The 22,224-nt window shown below is 38.4% G+C and overlaps 1 protein-coding gene across 1 annotated transcript in view; it reads left to right on the forward strand.

Annotated features, from left to right (window-relative positions):
• The window catches only part of LOC126161574 (transmembrane 9 superfamily member 3), a 102,734-nt gene that overhangs the window by 37,436 nt on the left and 43,074 nt on the right, over window positions 1–22,224 (forward strand). Inside the window, exons 7-8 of the mRNA XM_049917514.1 lie at window positions 5,590–5,815; window positions 20,027–20,235. Coding sequence (XP_049773471.1) covers window positions 5,590–5,815; window positions 20,027–20,235 — 435 coding nt within the window. The remainder of the gene's footprint in view (window positions 1–5,589; window positions 5,816–20,026; window positions 20,236–22,224) is intronic.

Genomic DNA, 22,224 nt, shown 5'->3' on the forward strand with positions numbered 1-22,224 from the left:
ACAGATGCAGGTCTCTCATGAGATGTGGAAGATAAGTTTTTCGATATCCTGTTTTTATTCACATTTGTTTGTAGTTTGTGATGCCCTGATGCTGTTATTATTATTATTTTTTTGTTTTTTTGTTTTTTGTTTTTGTCATCACCCAAAATTGTTTATCTTGAACACACCACTTGTTGTAACAGGTTAGGACATAACAGTGCACACAATAACTAATAGTACGTCCTCTCAACTCATCATGGTAACAGGCTGGAAGTAAGATTTGTTTATTGTTCTGGAAGAAAGCTATAGAATAGCACAAATAACATAATTTGTTCTGAAATTTTATTGCAACATAAATATAAGATGATGGAATACCAACCAATATGTAATGGGCTAGTACAGAAGCCATTCTTGGAATTGCACTCCTTTATATTTGCACATTTTAATACTTAATAAATAGTTCACAGTGAGACCGTAAGTTGTACAGTGTTCTGTAAGTAATGCAACACTTTTTTTTCTGAAAGCAGGTTGGATTTATTCAGGATTCCAATACACCATCTTATTCCCCATTCTTTTGGCTACAAAATCCCATTTTTCAACATCTAGCTGGGAGGACCTATGTGGCCTGCACGGTATTACTCTACTAGTAGACATCGGAGCCAACATCTCGTCGCACCAGTAACCTCATCGTCATCTACATATTCCTTTCTGTGGAGTGCATCCTTTGGCCAAATGGATAAATGGGTGGAAATCGGAAGATGTGAGATGCAGTCTTAAGGAAGATGAGGAAGAACAGTCCGATGAAGTTTTACGAGCTCCTCTCGGGTGTGCAGACTTGTTTGCACTTTTTTGGTTACAAACATGCTGAAGCTGTTTCTTCAGTTTCCTAAGGGTGCCACAATACACTTCAGCATCGATCACTGCATTGTGACGGAGGACAACAAACAGAATAAACCCGTCCGAGTCCCAGAAGACTGTCGCCTCGACGTTACCGGCCGAGGTTGTAGCTTTGACTTTTTCTTCAGAGGAGAGGTGGTGTGGCACCATTCTACGGATTGCTGTTCCGTTTCTGGTTCGAAGTGTCGAACCCGTGTTTCACTGCCTGTGATGTTCGACAAAAAGCTGTCATGATCAGCCTTGCAACTGCAAGCAATTCTGCACAGATGGTCCTTAATTCCTTTTTATAGTCTTCTGTTAGGTGGTAAGGAACCCAGTGGGCAAACACCTTTGTGTACCCCAGCTGGTCTGTCTGTGTGTCACCACTACAAACAGAGATGTCCAGTTGAGCAGTGAGGTGTTTGATAGTGATCTGTAAATCACCTTGAGAATGTCTGCACGTTCCAACGTTGCAGGAGTTACAGCTGTGACTGACTGTCTGGTACACAAGAGATTGGGCAGGTTTGTGCGACGTGGTTGCGACGACGACGGATGCCTCGCCTAACAACTTGCTGTGCTTTTGTTCACTGCCGTACTTCCGTAGATATTCTTCAGCCACGTATGAATATATGTGATGCTCCAGTTTTCTGCCAAAAGAAAATGATAGCTCTCTGCTTGGAATGCATGTTTGCTGCAGATGCTATTTTGAAGGGTACATGTAGTGCCACCACCTATTGGAACTTAATGAAACGATAGGGTCTGAAGTTGGAATATTCCACAATATCACACAGAAAATTCTGCATTTTTCAAACTTAATTGGCCAAGGAAAAAAAGAGTTGCATTACACCTCTTGTATTTTGTGATGCAGGGATATTGGTGATACTGGTGGGTTTTAGAATTTGCTCACAGTTTCTTTCCAACTGTGATCCAACTGTGATGCAGCTCACATGAAAAGATTGTAATTTAAATCTCCTGTGACGGAATTGTGTGTCCAGACCGTAAACAAGATATTTGATATAACCAGATTGCAGATTATAGTACTGTTAACCTCTGTGACACTGTGTTTCGCCCCACTTTTTTTCCGTGTGTTAAGGAATATGGTCAAACACATCACATTTGTAGACAGAAGTGTGCTTGTTTGGTGAGGAGATCTGTATAATCATTCTTGGTGCTCTGGTATATAGAGAAATTTCATCCAATGTTCCGCACCATGCAACTTGATCATCTTTAAGATGAATGTTGTGCTTATCTATGGGGCGTGGAGTGATTCCAATGTAATTATGATCTTGATTTTATTGAGTCAGAGTGGCCTCAGGAATTGGAAAACTTACATGAAGGCAACTACCTCTGCTGTAAACACTGATTTGTTCTGAGGTAGTTAGTATAACTGGTTTGCTTGGAGATTTGTTTGGTATGTTTATTTTCAACATTGCAGCATGTATTTTAATCTCATCTGTATACTACATTTGTATGGTTGTCATCAATACATGGTTAATCTTCATTGTTTCATGTTCGGGAATGTTGCACAATGTGAGCAACAAGGAATAAGGAATTTTGATGTGCTGATTTGTCAAGGGAAGTGAGTAGTAGGAAAATATTCCTGTTAAGCAGTGGTTAGTATTGACCAGCAAACTTATTCTTTTAATAGTGAAATGGTAATTAGTCTCGGGAAGCTGCTATGGGTTAGTGTAGTTACGAAAAGTTATTAATGCCCGAGTTCAGATTCTCCACTACTTAAATTTATCTCACAGAAATTTGCATCAAAATGGAGAGCTATTTCTGCTGCTTAAAGTTCACAGCATTGGTTGGTGTTGAAATCATTGCTTAGATAAAAATTCCAATAAACTGGTACTACAGTTTGATTTGGTGACTGCTAACTTGGTGCCATTGTGTTCCATATAGGCTGAGAATTGTGGTGGATTGTGCATTGATGTCTGCCCTAAATTTTTGCTGCAATCATTGTTCTTTGTACTGACTTGTCTTCCATGAATAATGAATTTCCTAATCATTGAGCTCGAAAAAGGTTATTCCATTAGCTGTTAGTCTATGATGGTCAACTAAATCAAACAATGCGGAAACCAGGATGGAATGGCTACACTATGAAAAGGATAGATAGTTACTCAACACATATGATCTGATGAGTGGCAGAAAGGCACATTTGCTGGGGTGGCATGATGTGATGAGTGGCAGAAAGGTACATTTGATGGGGTGGCAGTGGGGTATAGAAGAGGTATAGGGCACAGAGAGGAAAGCATAACAGGTAAGTGTAGATGTGGGGGAAGATGCTAATGCTACCTATGGGAGTGTGCAGGGATTATGTGGGGAAAGGATAGTAGGCTGTTAGGTGCACAGCGTTGGGAGCCTGCTTTGGGGGAGGGTGGATGGAGGACAACGATGAGAGGAGAGAAGTAGAGAAGGGGAAGGACTGTGCAGGTGTGCTGGTGGGATAGAAAGTGCTTGTAGAGCTGAAATGGGTGAAGGACGAGGATAGGCAGGTGGAGGCTGAAACCAGGGGGATTACAAGAACAAAGACCATGTTGCTGGGAGAATTCCTATTTGCACAGTTAAGAAAATCTGGTGTTGGTGGGAAGACACAGTCTTGGATGACTGCTTTGCAGCTTTCCTGAAATGCACAGATGTGAAGTCTCCCAGCTACATAGCCCCGTTTTCATAACCTGTCTGGTTTTGGATTTCACTAGCTCCTGTCTTCCACCTGCTTTTCTCTGTCCTTGCTCCCACTCTAGCCCTACACGTGCTTTCTGTCCCACCAGCACACCTACATAGTTTTTCCTTTTTTACTTGTCTCCTCTTGTCTTTGCCACCTCACTGCCCAGCACCTCCTGATGCTGCACCTACCAGGTCACTGTCCTGTCCTCGACCACATTCCTGCACACCCTTACAGGTAGCATGTGCATCTTCCTCTTACTCTACTGTACCTTCCTATCTTCCTCTCTCTGTCCCACACCTCTTATTACCCCATTGCCCATATTTGATTGCTGCTGCTTGCCTTAGATGTAGTCAGGCCTTAGCACCTGGAGATGACAGTTGCTGTGTGTGTGTGTGTGTGTGTGTGTGTGTGTGTGTGTGTGTGTGCGCCCATCCACTTCTAATGACTTGATGCAAAAGCCAATAACGTACAGCAGGTTCTTTTTTTGTTTTTCAATGTGCCTGTCTGCCACTTAACATGACCTCGACGCGGTGAGTAACAATCAAATCATCTTCTATTGTACTTACGTGTATGTGTGATGGGAATGATATGGGAAAGGTAAGAACTCATTAATTTTGTTCCTTCAATCTACACCCTGTTAAAGAAAATCTGTGTTTGTGGAGAGGGTACAGCACTTTTTACGGTGACCTTTCATTTTACTGTCTGTCATTCCTTGATTGTAACTATCACTTTATATATCAACTCTGTAGACACAAGAGACCTTCTTTCCCGTAATGTCCCACTCATTATTTGATTTTAAACAAAAATGGAAAGTTTACCAACTGCCTGATTAATTAATGTTTATTTCAATAGTAATTTTACCAATTTACAAATGTAATTAATGAGTTGGTAATTTTTCTGGAAAAAAACTTGTTCACTGGAAATTTGTAAGTGGCTAATCTGTTGTGTTTCTGAGTTCTTTAAATATATTTTTCGGCATTCTTCACTTAATACACCATATTGAGTATTACATAATACAAGCGAATATTTATAAAGTGACATGCTACGCATGAAGAAAAGAACACAGTTTCAAATTCACAAGATGTTGCAGGTGACTTACTGTACGATGTGTTTCTCCTTACAAAATTGGAATAGGATAATTGAAGATAACTTCAAAACAGTCTTCATACAATACAGTGAAGTGCCCATTCATACAGAAACTTATTAACAGGACAGTAAATGCTGTGTTAGGACATGCTTAAGGCACTGTCCTGAAATTACGAAAAATGGCTACCATTGTTAGCTATGTAAAGTATGATGTGATACATATCGCACATTACAAACATTGGTTGGGGGACACTAGAATGAGAGAATTTTTTGGAAACGAGTTCTCGGCAGCAGATTGACGACTTTTATGTACAAGAGATTTGTTGTGAACTAAGCAACAATAGTACATGTACTTGCTGTTCCAATCAGCACAGCAAGTTGAACTGATCAGGAAGTAAAGATAAATGAAGTTAGTTTACCAATAGAGAAGATGCATATTTGTAGAGACAGGCAGACTGAGAGCTAAATACTTGAAATGAATATAAATCATTCAGAAACTCAAATGGAGAGATTTTTTTTTTGGGGGGGGGGGGGGGGGGATCAGAAGGCAGAAGGAAAAGATGGACATATAAGGGTCGTGAAACGTTTCATAACTAGCCTTGAAACAAAACCACTTCTTCACAGTAACAATAAATCAAACCTCTAGTTGTTTATTGTATTGTGGTGATATTTAATATCTGTGTGTACCTCCGTAATACACATTGGCTATATTCTTATATAACTAATTAAAAATGTTGAATATATATATATATATATATATATATTTCTTTTAGCTTCAAGTTCCTGATTAGTTAAACATATTTGTTACAGTTTGTAATTGTTGCTTACTTTGCTGAATTAATATTAAAGTACACTGAACAGTGATCACTTACATAAGTTTTTCATTTACAGAGATTGTAGATGCACGATTCTGAAGAGTCACTCTTTTGTAAGGATAAGTATTGTTTGTTCAACATTTATAGTTACATTTTAATTTTCAGACGTGGTTCACTCTTGAGTACAGCTATTTTTGTATATGCTGCTACTTCCCCTGTGAATGGATACTTTGGAGGAAGTCTGTACGCTCGAATGGGAGGGAAAATTTGGATTCGTCAAATGCTGTTGTCTGCATTTATGCTGCCAGCCCTTGTGTGTGGCACAGCATTTTTCATAAATTTTATTGCAATTTATTATCATGCTTCCCGTGCCATTCCATTTGGGACAATGGTAAGCTTTCTGTTAAATCAGAAATTTATATATTAATAAATTAATTAATAAATATTGAACTAAAGCATACTTTTAATGTAACAAGCTGCTCACCAAAGGTTACATGTCAAATGTAACATACTTCAAAATCTCGAAATTTCACTCTTTTCTTAGTTAAATTTTTTGTTGTTGATGTTTTTGAAGTTTGTAGAAGCTTAATACATCATGACCATCTGGGCGGTATCTGTTTTTATTCCAAGTTTAGTGTGTAAACCAGCTGACTTTGATAATGTGGTTTGGGTGTTATTGCCTTTTGATGACTTGGTTGTACTTGAAAGTATTGTTGTTATTTTCTGTGTTTTCTAATGTTTTCAAAATACTGCTTTTCATCTTTTTTGAGAAGACACTATAATGCGGGATCTTTTGGAAGAATTATATTTAGTTATTTTTGAATTACTGATTATATGTTCATAACTCAAGATTTATGTACCTTTTATGAGCTATTACTACGAAATTTTGTTACTGTAGTCATTAAATGTTATAGCTCATATTTTCAAAGTGAAGGTGTGTACCCTACTTTTCAGTCTGTTCTATGATAGTCTCCGATGTTAGAAAACAAAAATTGCAATACAGCTACCAAGAGTGAGCATTGCAATGAAGATCCAGAATACAACTTACATCATATAGTAGTCGTCATTTGTCTGCTGTCTAGGAATATTATGTTGTTTATAATTTTACTAACAGCAGGTGGCAGACTGTACTCAATGTTGTGTTTCCAGCAGCAGTAGTTTCACTCAAAATGTGACAGTGTTTGTATAATTATTATGTATTGTTGAGATTTTTGTAACTAAATGTTAATATTAATTCAGCCCAGACATCAACAGTAGCAGGAAACTGCTGTAGTTTATTAAAGGTAGCCATTGCACACTATGATTCTTACGTAAACACATGCTTTGATAGGACAGTATAAACAGAAATGTGGCAACACCATAAGAACTAACCAGTGACATTTATTAAGAGTTATGATACAATACGGTACTTAACTTTGCTACAGTTTGCTGTGTAGCACTTGGTGTATAAACAGAAAAATCTAAATAATGTTGTTATGAGACAGTTGCTACTCATGATATTGCGGAAATGGTGAGTCGCAAATAGGCATTACAAAAAGACTCTCAATTAAAGCTTTCGGCCGTTCGCCTTTGTCAACAGTAGACACACACTCATACTCACTCATGCAAACACTCTCATAATATTGTTACATTCCATCATGGATTTTCCATTGCTTGATTAAATAATGTTCGCAGTTTGCAGTGTTCCCACTATAACTATCGTTTTCAGACGTGGTTCACTCTTGAGTACAGCATATTTTTGTATATGCTGCTACTTCCTCTGTGAATGGAGACACTCTTGATTGTCCTATTACTCTGTAAATAGCAACTACTAAATAAGAAGGTTGTCCTCGGAGAACTGGACTGATCTGGCTGCAGTTACTGGACTGAGTTGTCTAAATGCTTTATTGTAAACATCTGAATGTCTATGACACACAGTGTTTTGTGCTTGTTGGTGGAAGAATTTCCGTGTTTGCCAGTACAGGAAAGAAGCAATTTAGTCCATGGGTCGCAGAACACTTATTGGTGAATCTCCACATTATTGGCAGATCAACACAAGACGTAAATGTTCTTATAGGGGAAGCAGAAAATGGTCTGTGAGTGCCATCTAGAGGCAGCTCCTAGGAACTTCAGAGATGCCAAGTGGGTGGTTATGCCTGTGTGGTTGCAGCCTCTCACAGTATTTGTTTTGTAGCCTTGAGTCTGGTGCACAACATGTATAATGCCAAAAGTAGCCACAGAACCCAGGTAGTGTTCTGGATAATGACAAAACTCATGATAATGAACAACAACAGTCAAAAATATTGAACACAGCTTGAATTTGCTGCATAGTATTCCAGCAGTTTAGGGAACATAAAACAGAACTAATTCATATTTGAAGAATTTGGCACACCAGGAGAGCAAACAAAAGAACGGTAATTGTGATGAAACTCATAAGCATCTGGCTACAATGTTGTAAATGATTGCTATCAGTTTTGGAATTAGCTCTTTTTAGAGCTAGATTATTATATGCTCACCTGTGAGAATGTGCATGTGTACACACACACACACACACACACACACTCACACTTACACTCACTCACTATCGGCTGGCTACACAGTGCTTTACAGTTCAATAGGTGGACTGGTTGGGGTAGGGGCTGTGTCAGGTGGGGTGGATAGAGGGGGGGGGGAGAGGTGGGAGGCAGGAAGATAGTGGAGGTGGGTAACAAGTGGCTTAGTGGGAGGCAGGCAATTTGCTGGTTAGGAATGAGGGAGGGTTGACAGGAGTATGTGGTTGGCTTGTGATGCACAAGTGGTGCCAGAGCCGGTGGGAAGTGACGCACAATGTAGGTGATGTGGAGACATGAATTTGGTGGGGGTGATAGGACAGAGAAAGGGGAAAGTGTTGGGTGGATGGTGTGTAGCCAGTGGATTGACGGAGGTTGAGGTCAGGAGGGTTACCAACAAAGGATGTATTGCAAGGATGACTTCCATGTGGGTAGTTCAGAAAAGCTGGTGATGGAGGGAAGGATCCAGATGGCCCAGGTCGTGAAGCAGCCATTGGAATTGAGCACGTTGTGCTCAGCTGCATGTTAGGCCAGTAGGTGGTGAACTTTGTTTTTGGGCACAGTTTGGCAGTGACCATTCATTCTGATGGACAGCTGGTTGGTTCTCATATCGGCTCCACACACTTGCATCACATGCTTAGCTTATACACTTACACCCCGCTCTCCCGCATTTCTAGCCAGCAAAATGACTACCTCGATGTGAGCTGCTAGTACCCACCCCCAAACCCTCTTCCTACCTCCCATTTCTCTCTCTCTCTCTCTCTCTACCCACCCCACTCGACACAAGTCCCACCCCGCCCAGCCCATGTGCTGAACTGAAGGATGGCATCGTGCACGCTGCTTACACTATGTAGGGGCAGAGGCATGTGCATGTACACAGGAGTGCAGGTGTGGCGGTGTGCAGGCACTTGTGTTTTGTGTGTGTATTTGTACTGTAGCTTGAGAAAGGATGGATTCTGGAAGCTGGCAAGTTTTCTTTCTCTTTCGTGTGTGCTTGTTGACAACTCGGCACTTGCACTTCTTGGTTATTTACATTCTACCAGACCTATCCTACGAGTACTCTTTGAAGGAAACAAGATATTAATTTACTGGAAGGATCTGGGAAGACTAAGGAAATGAGTCACCAGAACACATTAATTAGTTCAACCGTTGAATAATGATAATCTAATCAAATCTCTTAAACATCAAACAAAGTAATGTTGTTCGTATAACAACGAAAACAATCAATTTTTGACAATATAATGCAATTGGATAAATAAAAAATCTACTCACCAAGCAGCAAAGGAACATGCACATTAAAGAAGGTTTTCTACATCTTTCATTTTCTTAGCTGTCTATTTTTCTTTGTTTCTTTCCCACCTCTGTTATTTACAATGCACTTACCTTTCCACTCTTATTAACTCGCACATCATGTTTTAACAGAAATCTCTGTCTTGCATATTACCCTGTCTTCAACTTTTAAGCTCTCAGGCTTTCAAATCTCATCAAGTGCAGTCCCCAACAATCAGTCTTTCCTTCTCATCCCATCCGGTAAGTCTCCATTGACCCATGGTTCTGGGTGACTTTTCCAACATTTACCCCTTTTCCTAGACCTCTCCAGTCCTTTTCCTTCACCCCTCTTTCTTCCCCTTCAACCCTTCTGTCTGAAGAACGTTGTTTGTAGTACATGAAACTGACCTGATGTATGAAAATGCACTTTCTAGCAGTGTCATAACTTTATGGATCTTCCTGTTGTTTTAGTACACAAGGTGATTCAGACAGTCCTTTATTGCTGCATGATGTGATGCTTTAATATCGCACACTATAAAGAAATTTCTCTATTCTGTGTCTATCTTGCTTCTATAATGTTGTAGTTATAGCTGTAGAATTACTCATGAACTTCATCTGACTGTGCCACATACTGATGGTTGCCATTAAAAGTGTTCCCATGTGAAAAGTAATTATTAGAATAGTTATTGAATTATGTAATTCATAAAAATATGGAAATGTTGAAGCAGATGCTTGTTATTATTGTGGTCTTCAGTCCAGAGACTGGTTTGATGCAGCTCTACATGCCACTCTACCCTGTGCAAGCTTCTTAGTCTCTGAGTTACTACTGCAACCTACATCCTTCTGAATCTGCTTAGTGTATGCGTCTCTTGGTCTCCCTCTACAATTTTTACCCTCCACTCTGCCCTTCAATATTAAATTGGTGATCCCTTGATGCCTCAGAACATGTCCTACCAACCGATCCCTTCTTCTAGTCAAGTTGTGCCACAAATTTTTCTTCTCCCCAATTCTATTCAATACCTCCTCATTAGTTATGTGATCTACCCATCTAAACTTCAGCATTCTTCTGTAGCACCACATTTCGAAAGCTTCTATTCTCTTCTTGTCCAAACTATTTATCGTCCATGTTTCACTTTTTTTGGCTACACTCCATACAAATACTTCCAGAAATGATTTCCTGACACTTAAATCTATACTCGATGTTAACAAATTTCTCTTCTTCAGAAACGCTCTCCTTGCCATTGCCAGTCTACATTTTATATCCTCTCTACTTCGACCATCATTAGATACTTTACTCCCCAAATAGCAAAACTCATTTACTACTTTAAGTGTCTCATTTCGTAATCTAATTCCCTCAGCATCATCTGAGTTAACTCGACTACATTCCGTTATCCTCATTTTGCTTTTGTTGATGTTCATCTTATATCCTCCTTTCAAGACACTGTCCATTCCATTCGACTGCTGTTCCAGGTCCTTTGCTGTCTCACTCCCTTCCCAACTGCTGCTTCCCTTTCATGCCCCTTGACTCTTATAACTGCCATCTGGTTTATGTACAAATTGTAAATAGTCTTTTGCTCCCTGTGTTTTACCCCTGCCACCTTCAGAATTTGAAAGAGAGTATTCCAGTCAACATTGTCAAAAGCTTTATCTAAGTCTACAAATGCTAGAAACGTAGGTTTGTCTTTCCTTAATCTATCTTCTAAGATAAGTCGTAGGTTCAGTATTGCCTCATGTGTTCCAAAATTTCTACCGAATCCAAACTGGTCTTCCCCAAGGTCAGCTTCTACCAGTTTTTCCATTCGTCTGTAAAGAATTCGTGTTAGTATTTTGCAGCCGTGACTTATTAAACTGATAGTTCGGTAATTTTCACGTCTGTCAATGCCTGCTTTCTACTGGATTCTAATTATTATATTCTTCTTGAAGTCTGAGGGTATTTCGCCTGTCTCATACATCTTGCTCACCAGATGGTAGAGTTTTGTGAGGGCTGGCTCTCCCAAGACTGTCAGTAGCTCTATTGGAATGTTGTCTACTCCCATGTTTTGACTTAGGTCTTCCAGTGCTCTGTCAAACTCTTTACGCAATATAATTTCACCCTTTTCATCTTCATCTACATTCTCTTCCATTTCCATAATATTGTCCTCAAGTACATCGCCCTTGTATAGACCCTCTGTATACTCCTTCCATCTCTCTGCTTTCCCTTCTTTGCTCAGAACTGGATTTCCATCTGAGCTCTTGATATTCATACAAGTGGTTCTCTTTTCTCCAAAGGTCTCCTTAATTTTCCTGTAGGCAGTATCTATTTTACCCGTAGTGAGATAAGCCTCTACATCCTTACATTTGTCCTCTAGCCATCCCTGCTTAGCCATTTTGCACTTCCTGTCGATCTCATTTTTGAGACGTTTGTATTCCTTTTTGCCTGCTTCATTTACTGCATTTTTATATTTTCTCCTTTCATCAATTAAATTCAATATATCTTCAGTTACCCAAGGATTTCTACTAGCCCTCATCTTTTTACCAACTTGATCCTCTGCTGCCTTCACTATTTCAACTCTCAAAGCTACCTATTTTTCTTCTACTGTATTTCTTGCCCCCAGTCTTGTCAGTCATTCCCTAATACTCTCTCTGAAACTCTGTACAACCTCTGGTTTTGTCAGTTTATCCAGGACCCATCTCCTTCAATTCCCACGTTTTTGCAGTTTCTTCAGTATTAATCTGCAGTTCATGACCAATAGATTGTGGTCAGAGTCCACATCTGCTCCTGGAAATGTCTTACAATTTAAAATCTGCTTCCAAAATCTCTGTATTGCCATTATATAATCTATCTGAAACCTTCTAGTATCTCCAGGCCTCTTCCATGTATACAACCTTCTTTCATGATTCTTGAAACAAGTGTAGACTATGATTAAGTTATGCTCTATGCAAAATTCTACCAGCAGGCTTCCTCTTTCATTCCTTATCCCCATTCCATATTCACCTACTACGTTTCCCTCTCTTCCTTTTCTTACCACCGAATTCCAGTACCCATGACTATTAAATTTTCGTCTCCATTCACTATCTCAAAATTTCTTTTATCTCATCATACATTTCATCAATCTCTTCGTCATCTGCAGAGCTAGTTGGCATATAAACTTGTACTACTGTCGTAGGTGTGGGCTTCGTATCTATCTTGGCTACAATAATGCATTCACTATGCTGTTTGTGGTAGCTTACCCACATTCCTATTTTTTTGTTCATTATTAAGCTTATTCCTGCATTACCCCTATTTGATTTTGTATTTATAACCATGTATTCACTTGACCAGAAGTGTTGTTCCTCTTGCCACCGAACTTCACTAATTCCCACTATATCCAGTTGTAACCTATCCATTTCACTTTTTAAATATTCTAACCTACCTGCCCAATTAAGGGATCTGACATTCCACGCTCCGATCTTAGAACGCCAGTTTTCTTTCTCCTGATAACGACATAGTCCTGAGTACTCCCAACCCGGAGATCCGAATGGGGGACTATTTTACCTTCAGAATATTTTACCCAAGAGGATGCCATCATCATTTAACCATACAGTAAAGCTGCTTGCCCTCTTGAAAAATTATGGCTGTTGTTTCCCCTTGCCTTCAGCTGTTCGCAGTACCAGCACAGCAAGGCCAGTTTGGTTAGTGTTACAAGGCAAGATCAGCCAATCATCCAGACTGTTGCTCCTGAAACTACTGAAAAGGCTGCTGCCCCTCTTCAGAAACCACACGTTTGTCTGGCCTATTAACAGATACCTCTCCATTGTGGTTGCACCTACGGTACGGCTATCTGTATCACTGAGGCATGCAAGTCTCCCCACTAACAGCAAGGTCCATGGTTCAAGGGGGGAATAGATGCTTAACATACTCATAATTAAATATGCGTATAAAGATGAATAGATGCTTAACATTCTCATATTTATATGCATATTTTTTTAATTATAAATTGCCCAAAATAGTTTTGCAACACTTGCTTATCTGTGGATGTGTGGGCTTGGATTCATGGAGAGCTGGGAATGAAACTCAAGAAAAACTGTATGGAAAACAAAGTAAAAGTAGTCTGTTCAAAAGTGCGTGCCTTTGCACATCTGTGAAATCAAAATTGGCTGCTGGGTAACATTCAGTACTGTCTGTGATTTTAGGCTTTCCCAGTGTATGATGATTTTGAGATGTTCTGTCATTCAGCCATATGGCAGTGTCCAAATAGTGCTGGCCTGTTACCATCTTCAGTAGAAGATAACATGAAGTCATGTTACCAAAATACCACACCATTTGGATACCACACCATTTGGATGATTCCAACCTGTGCATGCTAACGTTCTTGAATCCTCTTTGGCTTGTTGTCCACAAGGTGGTTGAGACATTCCTTGTCAAGCCTGTCCCATTCCTCTGGGACAAATCCTTCTGAGGTCATTCAGTGTATTTGGAGGTTGTGGTGACAATACACTGCAAGTTGTGACTGGTGCCAAGCGTCTACATCATGAAGAAATGGTGGAATGTAGGTGCTGTATATTTGTGCATTATCATCTTGAAAGCGAGACCTGTTTCTAGAGGTCCACAAGTCGCTCATCTACACCTGCAGATATTATAATTTTGTTAACTATTTTAACACTGTGTGATGTAGCTTGATGCTGATTGCCCCTGGCCTAAATTTTTGTATGCTGAAATCAAGTCTCAAAATTTACGTTCTGTTGACTAAGAACATAGAGGCTGATCATGACCACATTTTAATACAAATAGCCCATCATATTCTTGATATGTGCTGCAAGTTACAACCATCTGCTGGAATTAGTGAAATGGATTTTTTGAAATTTTATTTCAGACATTTCCATAACATTGGGAAGTCAGATGGCAGTGTTGTACAAGTTCCCATTACTGTTTAAAGTTTGTCATACAGTTCATTCATCAAAGTGTGTTAATTCATGATAGTGTTAAAACATATTAACCTGCTATACTTCCTAGTGTAATAAGCATAGCATTCAATATTTGTAAATACATCATCCATCCAAAAAGTTCAGGGACTGGTTTCAGTACTGCCATATAGGTGATATCAGTGTGGTAACAATAGTGGCAACTTGAACTAACAACTGTAAACAACAGGTGTGCATTCAGCCAGTCAGTTGTGAGCAGGCAGTGTTAAGTAGTGGATGTGCAGCCTTAGTGTGTCAACATTTTGTTACAAATTGGAATGGAGCAACGTCTCTGACTAAAGTGTTTCAGATGACATTCTCCAGAATGTTTTGAAAAGGAGAAAAATATGTACAGTGTTTGTCTCACCACACATCACCTCCTGAACAAAAACAACAAAGCGCTTGGATGCCTGTCATGACTCAATCGAAGTGCAAAGCTTGGACATCGTGGGTGATGAGACTTGGTGTTATCAGCAGGAACCTACCACAAAATGACAGAGTACAGAAATTTACACAAAAGATCAACAGTTTGATGACATAACAGACATTCAAACCAGTGTGACACACAAGTTGAACATCATCTGATATGAAGACTTTTCTGACATTTCACATTGTTGTTTGAACATCTGTGAATTGTGCTCATGTGGTGGATGATCACGTAGAACACCTGAAGCATTAAAACTACTCTCTTGACTTTTCTTTATTCTTTTTCTTATCCCAATCTTGAAAGTTTCTGAACCGATGGGGTATATTTGAGAGCAACATTAATAGGTTCACAGTTGTTATTCTGAAAGTTAGGTTTATACACAAGTTGAATCAGGTTGTGAATCAAAGATTCTGTTGGGTGAAGTGTTCGCCAAAGACCCTTCATGTAGCCCTGTGACAGCTTTTGATAATTGTATAAGTGATCTTAGATAATGTAAATGAAATAGGAACAATGCAGACATAAGCCGATTGCTGTTAAGATGAAAATAGGATGCACGTTTTATTGTGCACAAAACCAGGAAGAAGGGCTTATCATCTTCTTTATTCTTGCAGATATCAGCAATGTATCTACCCTTTCTAGGACATTACACTTTGAAGCCAGTGTAGTGGCACTCCTTCCAAAATGGGTGCTAATAATGACTTAAAAGAAAAAAAATTATTGTTTTTGATTGTATATAACACATCAGAACTGGTAAGAATGACATTGACCTTTAACTTTGAACCACAAAGTAATTAATATTGATGAAATACCTGTGGATTTCCACATCATTACAGGCTGTTATTCACAAAGCAGTTACTACTGCTGTACAGACCTGTACCTATCACTTGCTGGATAATAAGTTGAAGGATCCTGTCGAGATACTGCACAGCCCTGAAATTACTATGGATATTAAGAGGCATCTGGCATCTGTACGTAATATCAACTCAAAATGTGATGGCTAGCTGCAGACAGAACTGTTATCTACAGAACATGTGGGACTGCATAACTGTATACTGGAGATATGCATTGGTAGCTAACTGCCTCCTACATTCTTCTGTGATGATCATCATTCATCAGAATCCTGCATTCATCACCTCTCATGCACCTGTCAGTGAAGAGAACCTGATGCCATTGATCAAGTTTCTATTCTAGATGTTTTCTTTTGTTGAACATCTTTATACACCATGCTGCAGGGCTATTTTTATTCTTGTCCGTGATGGATGCCGAACTGTTCATGTGAAGGTTGGCTCAGCACAGCACTCCCATTTGTCATCAGATAAACAGCACACATGCTGTATCTTTCTCCTTGGCACACCTACAAGCTGTGGTTTGTAGATAGCAGTGATCAATGGGTGTTGTTGACATAGGTTGAACACTGCAATTTGGCTGGAAAATTCCCGTATTGACAGCCTTTCATGCTAAAATGACACTGCACATACACTCCGGTCTTGTTGACCCTTCCAGGCACATTTACATACAGTGTACACAAACCACACTGTTTTTACAGGATTGGAGACACAGTGTACTCTGTTGAACTATGCTGGTCAAAAGAATATTGAAAAAGAGGTCATTTTGTTCCTCAAAACATATACTATTAGAGTTATGATGGTGATGCGAAACTGTTGTTTGTGCAGTTCATTGTTGTCACTTTTGTTTTCATCACTTGCCTAATGATAGCACTCCCAATTAATAAAGAATCATGACAGGTGATCAGAATTAATCAGTTTAATAGGTTTGTAAATGAAAATGTTTTAAAAGGAATTGCTGTACAGCTCATGCCAACCTTGGTGACAAGTGTATGAGAGTGCTAAATCTCATACTTGTGGTCGTCGTCGTCACCACCACCACCGTTAACAAGAAGCATCAGTGTTCCTACTACATTTTGTTTTCTATTGTTACCTGTCCACCATGTATCAGGTCATTGTTTCAGTCTTCATAACAAATTTAAACATAAATTTATTGACAACGATCAGTTACTTGTCAGTTTGTTGCTGGTTGGTAGGTTGTTGCCTAAGAGTTGCAGGTAATGTTCCCCCTTGTGTTTTGATGCTGTAGAATAAAAATTTGGTTACAGGGTGATTCTGTGATGATATTAAAAACTTTAGTGGATGGCGGAGAAGGGTAAATGTATCAATTTGAGGTAAGAACTCTGGTGTGGAAATGACAGAGTTGAAAGTTATAAGCAAAAATTGTTCTGATAATACTTACAGTTAACTTACTGTACTGCAAAATCTTTGCTTTCTATATTTTGGGAGGGGCTAGTAAACCTGGACTCTAAAATCTATACCTTAAGAGGTATGAGCACTTCTTCATCTTTGCTACTGTGAAACACACATCTTCTGCTGAACAAGTGATCATAGCTCTTAAGGTATGCATTTTAGTTACAGAATCTCCCTTTATACCACTTCCATTATCAATGGATATTAAGACACATGATGCATCAATTGTTACCAGAAAGTTCTCACAAATAATGACATGGCAAATGTAATCCTTCAGACTTCCCTGATTGTTGACATGTTGAGGTGTCCGGTATTCTGCCAGACATCAGCATCATTCTTGCATGATATTTCAACAGTTTGGCTTGTTATTGTCATCTGATGCTACCTGAGATGGCTCATCGAGTGGAATATAAGGTTACAGGCAGTCCACTCCTGCTAGCAGCATCCTTGTTTTCCACTTGCAGTCCACTCTTACTACAAGCGTCTAAGACAGACAACTAAATTGGCTATTGCTAAGTGCTGCCTGGAACTCAATCGTTTCATGCATTATTATGAATTGAGAGTTCTGATAGTGACACTCAGGTAGTGGGACAGTGTAATAAGAGTGTCTACAGAGATAAGGGTGACAGAGAACATCATGAATTGTGACTCTGGGTACCACCTCAGCAGAGCCTGGGACCCTACACTGGAGTTGTGAAAATGCAATGGGGACAGCAGCAGAACTCCACAAAAAAACTGAGTGTGCGGACATGGAAAACAAACACCAAATAGAGCACCCTTCATCCGGACCAAAGATGGAACATTGCAGGGTGCTTCTAGTGGGAGTGGACTATGAAGGGAACACCTAGAACTGCATTGGACCAAAAACAGAACACCAGTATGTAGATGGGTGCAAGTGACATGCTGAAACACCAGCACTTGGCCTGGTGCACCAGACTGAAGTGGGAACACCAGAGAACATTTCTAGTGGCAGCAGACCACAGAGAGAACATCTGGATCTGAAGTAGACTAAAAACAGGACACCTGCCCCCAGGCAGGCACTCTGGACTGAAGAGGAAACACCTAAGGACACTGCTAGTGGGAGCAGACTGCTAGCAGAACACCGGTAACCTACCATGGAGGGAAAAAGCATAGGTATAAATACTCGAACCGTTCCATTCAACGATCAGTCTCAGGTAGCATCTGATGAAGACAAGAAGTAACATTGTCAAAATGTTGTTCAAGAACGATGCTTATATCTGACAGAATACCCGACATTTCAAAATGTCAGTGACATGGCACATTGGGTATTGTTAGAAGCCACTGCACTTGACCCGTTGCCACACATTGCTCACATTTAGTGTTGCATTCTGATATATTTCCTGCAAATGTTTCTCACTGATAAATGCATTGTGATTTCTGCAGTGTTGAATTCTATCATGGCATGCAGGTTAGCTGCTGATTAACTATAACTACGTTACCAAACATTGCATTGCTATAGCTGTAAAATATAAAAGTAAATTTGTCAGTCAACAGGAGTATGAGAAAGTTAAAGAAAACTGCCAAATTTGAATACATGATTTGTCAACTCGCTACATGCTACAAACAGTAAGAGCTTCTACATTTTGAGTATTTCAAGCGTTCAGTTTCAGTAGCCCCCCGATATTACACACTCCATTGAAATAACTGTTCCTAAGTTGTAATTGCATTAGCATTCTCAGTTCTATATAGTTTAGAGAATCTTAGTTAAAAACATAAGATTTGAAACAAAATTCAAAAATTACGTATAATGTGAAATTATATGTTTGCAAATATTACTACACTTTCTAGATGTAACTTTTAGACACATAGGAAGTCATTCTATATCTGCTGTGCTGCTTATTGTTATTTGGTTTAATGTGTAAACTTCCTCCATTGTACTCATTTTTCATATAAATGTTAATATTTTCATAACTGTGTGACTCATATTTTGAGCAGTTCTCTGTAAATTATAGTGCAGTCAAAACAGCTCATAGATCCAATGACATTATTTTAAAATAAATGTAACAGTTATCATGAAAAGATGAAATTAATATGATTGAGTTTGTGCTGTTAACCTTCAAGCAGGCACACCTGTGTATAGAGTGCACCAACGACGAATAACACTGTCTTGTACCATTCCATTGTTGTTTTAAAATTGCGAGTCTGTATCTGTTCATTATTGCTTCTGCTAACCTGTGATATGTTGTGTTGCCATACGTCCTAGTGAGCAGCAGTAGTATGAAATAGAGTGTGCACTAGATGAGAAAAAAATTTATGAAAGAAAATGACCTACATTGTGAGCTAACAGCACAATCTGACAATGAGGCAATTGTTTTCAAGGTAATTAGCAATTGAATAAGGCATTGGATGGGATCTACTGCAGCAGTATTATTAAATGTTTTGTATGGGTAATTACTGTGATGCAACTTTTGTACGTTGCAATAGAGTGATCTAATGGAAGTTGATTTTATTATTTTTTATTATTAAACAGTGATCTAGCTCATATAATGTAACTTTATTTTTTTCATTGTTTAATTGAACTAAGATCAAATTGTGATATTGCTCATACACATTTACCTTTGTAACATAAAGACAGTTATTTCTTGGCACGTGTACAGAGTATGCCACATGCCTACTTGTGTTTTAAAAAAAGGGTGCATCCATTTGAGGGTTGATCTGTGTTGTGCCGACACCAAGCAATAAGTCTCTATCATTTATGTACTTGTACCTAATATTATTTCTGATGTAGACTTAAAGGAGTAAATGTTATTGCAAAACTCAAATGTCTTAGTATTCATAAAGAGTATTTTTTTAAAAGATGGACTGCTATGCAGAATTTACATTAGAGTGGTTGTCAAATTTGTAGATAATGAAAAAATGTGTACAACACTGAAGCCATCTATTGCTTTGTGTCATACAAGAAGACAGTGCATTGTCGGCTGTTGATGTGATCCTAATTGTTCTTGTTATAACATTGAGAACAGTGTCTGTTGATGATTATCGGTAGAAAGAGGAAAGCAAATTCTGATCTGTTCAACTATAGCTGCTATTTTAATTCAAAAATATTTATACAATACACTGTTCAAATAATTATGCATGTAGAAAAATTCTTCAAATTTAATGTTTATGATGAATAATATGTAGCTTAGTTAATTCATATTAATTTTCATGTGGAATGAGGATGTTATTTTTGTTTCCAGGTTGCTGTGACTTGCATATGCATATTTGTCATATTACCATTGACCCTTGTTGGCACTGTACTGGGTAGAAATCTCGCTGGGCAGCCCGACTATCCATGTCGTATCAATGCTGTCCCACGTCCAATACCTGAAAAGAAGTGGTTCATGGAACCTGCAGTAATTGTTATCCTTGGTGGTGTACTACCTTTTGGATCAATATTTATTGAAATGTAAGTTTACCTGACTTCAAAAAGGGTCTGTGATTTCTGAACTAGCGGTTTTCATTTATAATTGTATTATTTTTATCTGTACTAGAAAGGACAGCAATAACTTCAAAATAATTCTTTTCCTGTTATTGGTACTAACTGTGGGAAAAGAAATAATTAAAAATGTAATTTCCATCTGAATGACGTAGTTGGTATTACTGTAGCCAGATTTGTCTTATGAAGCTAGTGAAAGTTATCTATAATTTGTTCATCTCATTAGCAGTCGTATCTTACCATTAATAAAATAAACAGTGTATTCGGAGAGCATTTGTAAAGTGAAACTGTATCTGTCTCTTTCACAGAATACCTTGAAAATGGGGGGGGGGGGGGGGGGGGGGGGAGAGAGTGGTGGCCTTCCCTTTATTTTACATCTTACACCATCCAGAAATTATCGTTGTTATATAGTTTTTTTGGTAATTTTATATGCTGTTATGTTACACAACATGCCCTCTGCAGAAAGTTATTTCCTATTAGATTATTTAACATGTTTTGTGATGAGAAACAGTTTTTAAATTGGAAGGGCAGTATTCTAACTAAATCACTAGAATTTTTGGGGAGGTCTTTGAATTTATTTCAGAAAAAAGGAGCTAACATCTTTAAAGCTGATGCTGTTTGTTAGCACCTATCCAAGCCTATTTCAACCCCTTTCATTTATTTCATTTTGTCTGTCACAGTGATTTTGTTCTTGTAGACAACTACTCCAGTTCCTCAAGCAACGGAGCCCAGTATACAAGTCTGAAAAATTGCAGGGCAATCATTAATCTATTTCAGAGTGTAACGTGTCTGTTCATATAATGAAAGCACAATATGGTGATATTATGAAATGCAGTCAGATGAATTTGAATGCTGGCCCAAGGACTTGATTTGGATCTTGATTCAGTTCTAGTTAATAAACTCATGAAACTATTACAGAACATGTACAGAACTTTTCACCATGTTCCAGGAAGAATGGAAGAAAGTATATAAACAGGGTGATTCATGAAGATATGCAAATATTTTAATGTGCTATTCGACAAGTAAAACTAAAGAAAAAGTTCATGTAAACATAGGTCCACAAATGTTTGGTTACGGAGTTACGGCTAATAAAATATTTTGCCTGAAATTTAGCAACTTCACTAATATCAAGCCATCGCAAAACTGTGCGAGGTTAAAGTAAAACAAGATTTACATTTATTTTGTTGTTATTGGTCTGGTGAATCTAATAAAAAGTGTCCCAGATGTGTATCTGCAGTAGTCAAAATTAAGAACAACTCTGTGAAACTTAAACGAGCAACAAAATCTGTTCATACAAGTGCAGATAAATGCATAGAACTCGGTGGAGACATTTTTAAACATTTATTGTGAATATATTGTGAAATTGTATGTATACTATCAACTTCCTGAACACTGAGCTTTGTTTTTTTTTTCCAGTTTAACATGAATTCTCTTGTGGTATGGTATTAATAAAAGCAGATTATCTGACACATTCATACAGTTTCAGTTAACATTATTACCATCATGTTTCCAAAATTAAATTCTCTACAAGTTCTGTTGGAAACTTTGTGCAGTTGTCTAGAATTAAAAAAAAAAAAATTTGGTCAAGTAGTTAATAAATTAAAAATTTTACAAAATTACTTCTTTGCTTCTCTGGATGTTCTGCAAAACTAATGCATATACATGCCTGGGACATGTTTTGTTACAGTCACAGATCAATAACAACAAAAATAGGTAAATCGTGCTTTGCTTTAACTTTGTACAGTTTTGCAATGGCTTGATATCAGCGAAGTTGCTAAATTTCAGGCAAAATCTCTTATTAGCCGTAACTCCGTAACTAAACATTTGCGGACCTATGTTTATATGAACATTTTTCTTTAGTTTTATTTGTAGAATAACATATTAAAATGCTTGCATATATTTGTGAATCACCCTGTTTATCAGCTTCCAGCATCTAGAAAATCTTTGTTAAAGTGTAGA

Source organism: Schistocerca cancellata, chromosome 2 (genome assembly GCF_023864275.1).
Source record: "Schistocerca cancellata isolate TAMUIC-IGC-003103 chromosome 2, iqSchCanc2.1, whole genome shotgun sequence".
NCBI classification, from domain to species: Eukaryota; Metazoa; Arthropoda; class Insecta; order Orthoptera; family Acrididae; genus Schistocerca; species Schistocerca cancellata.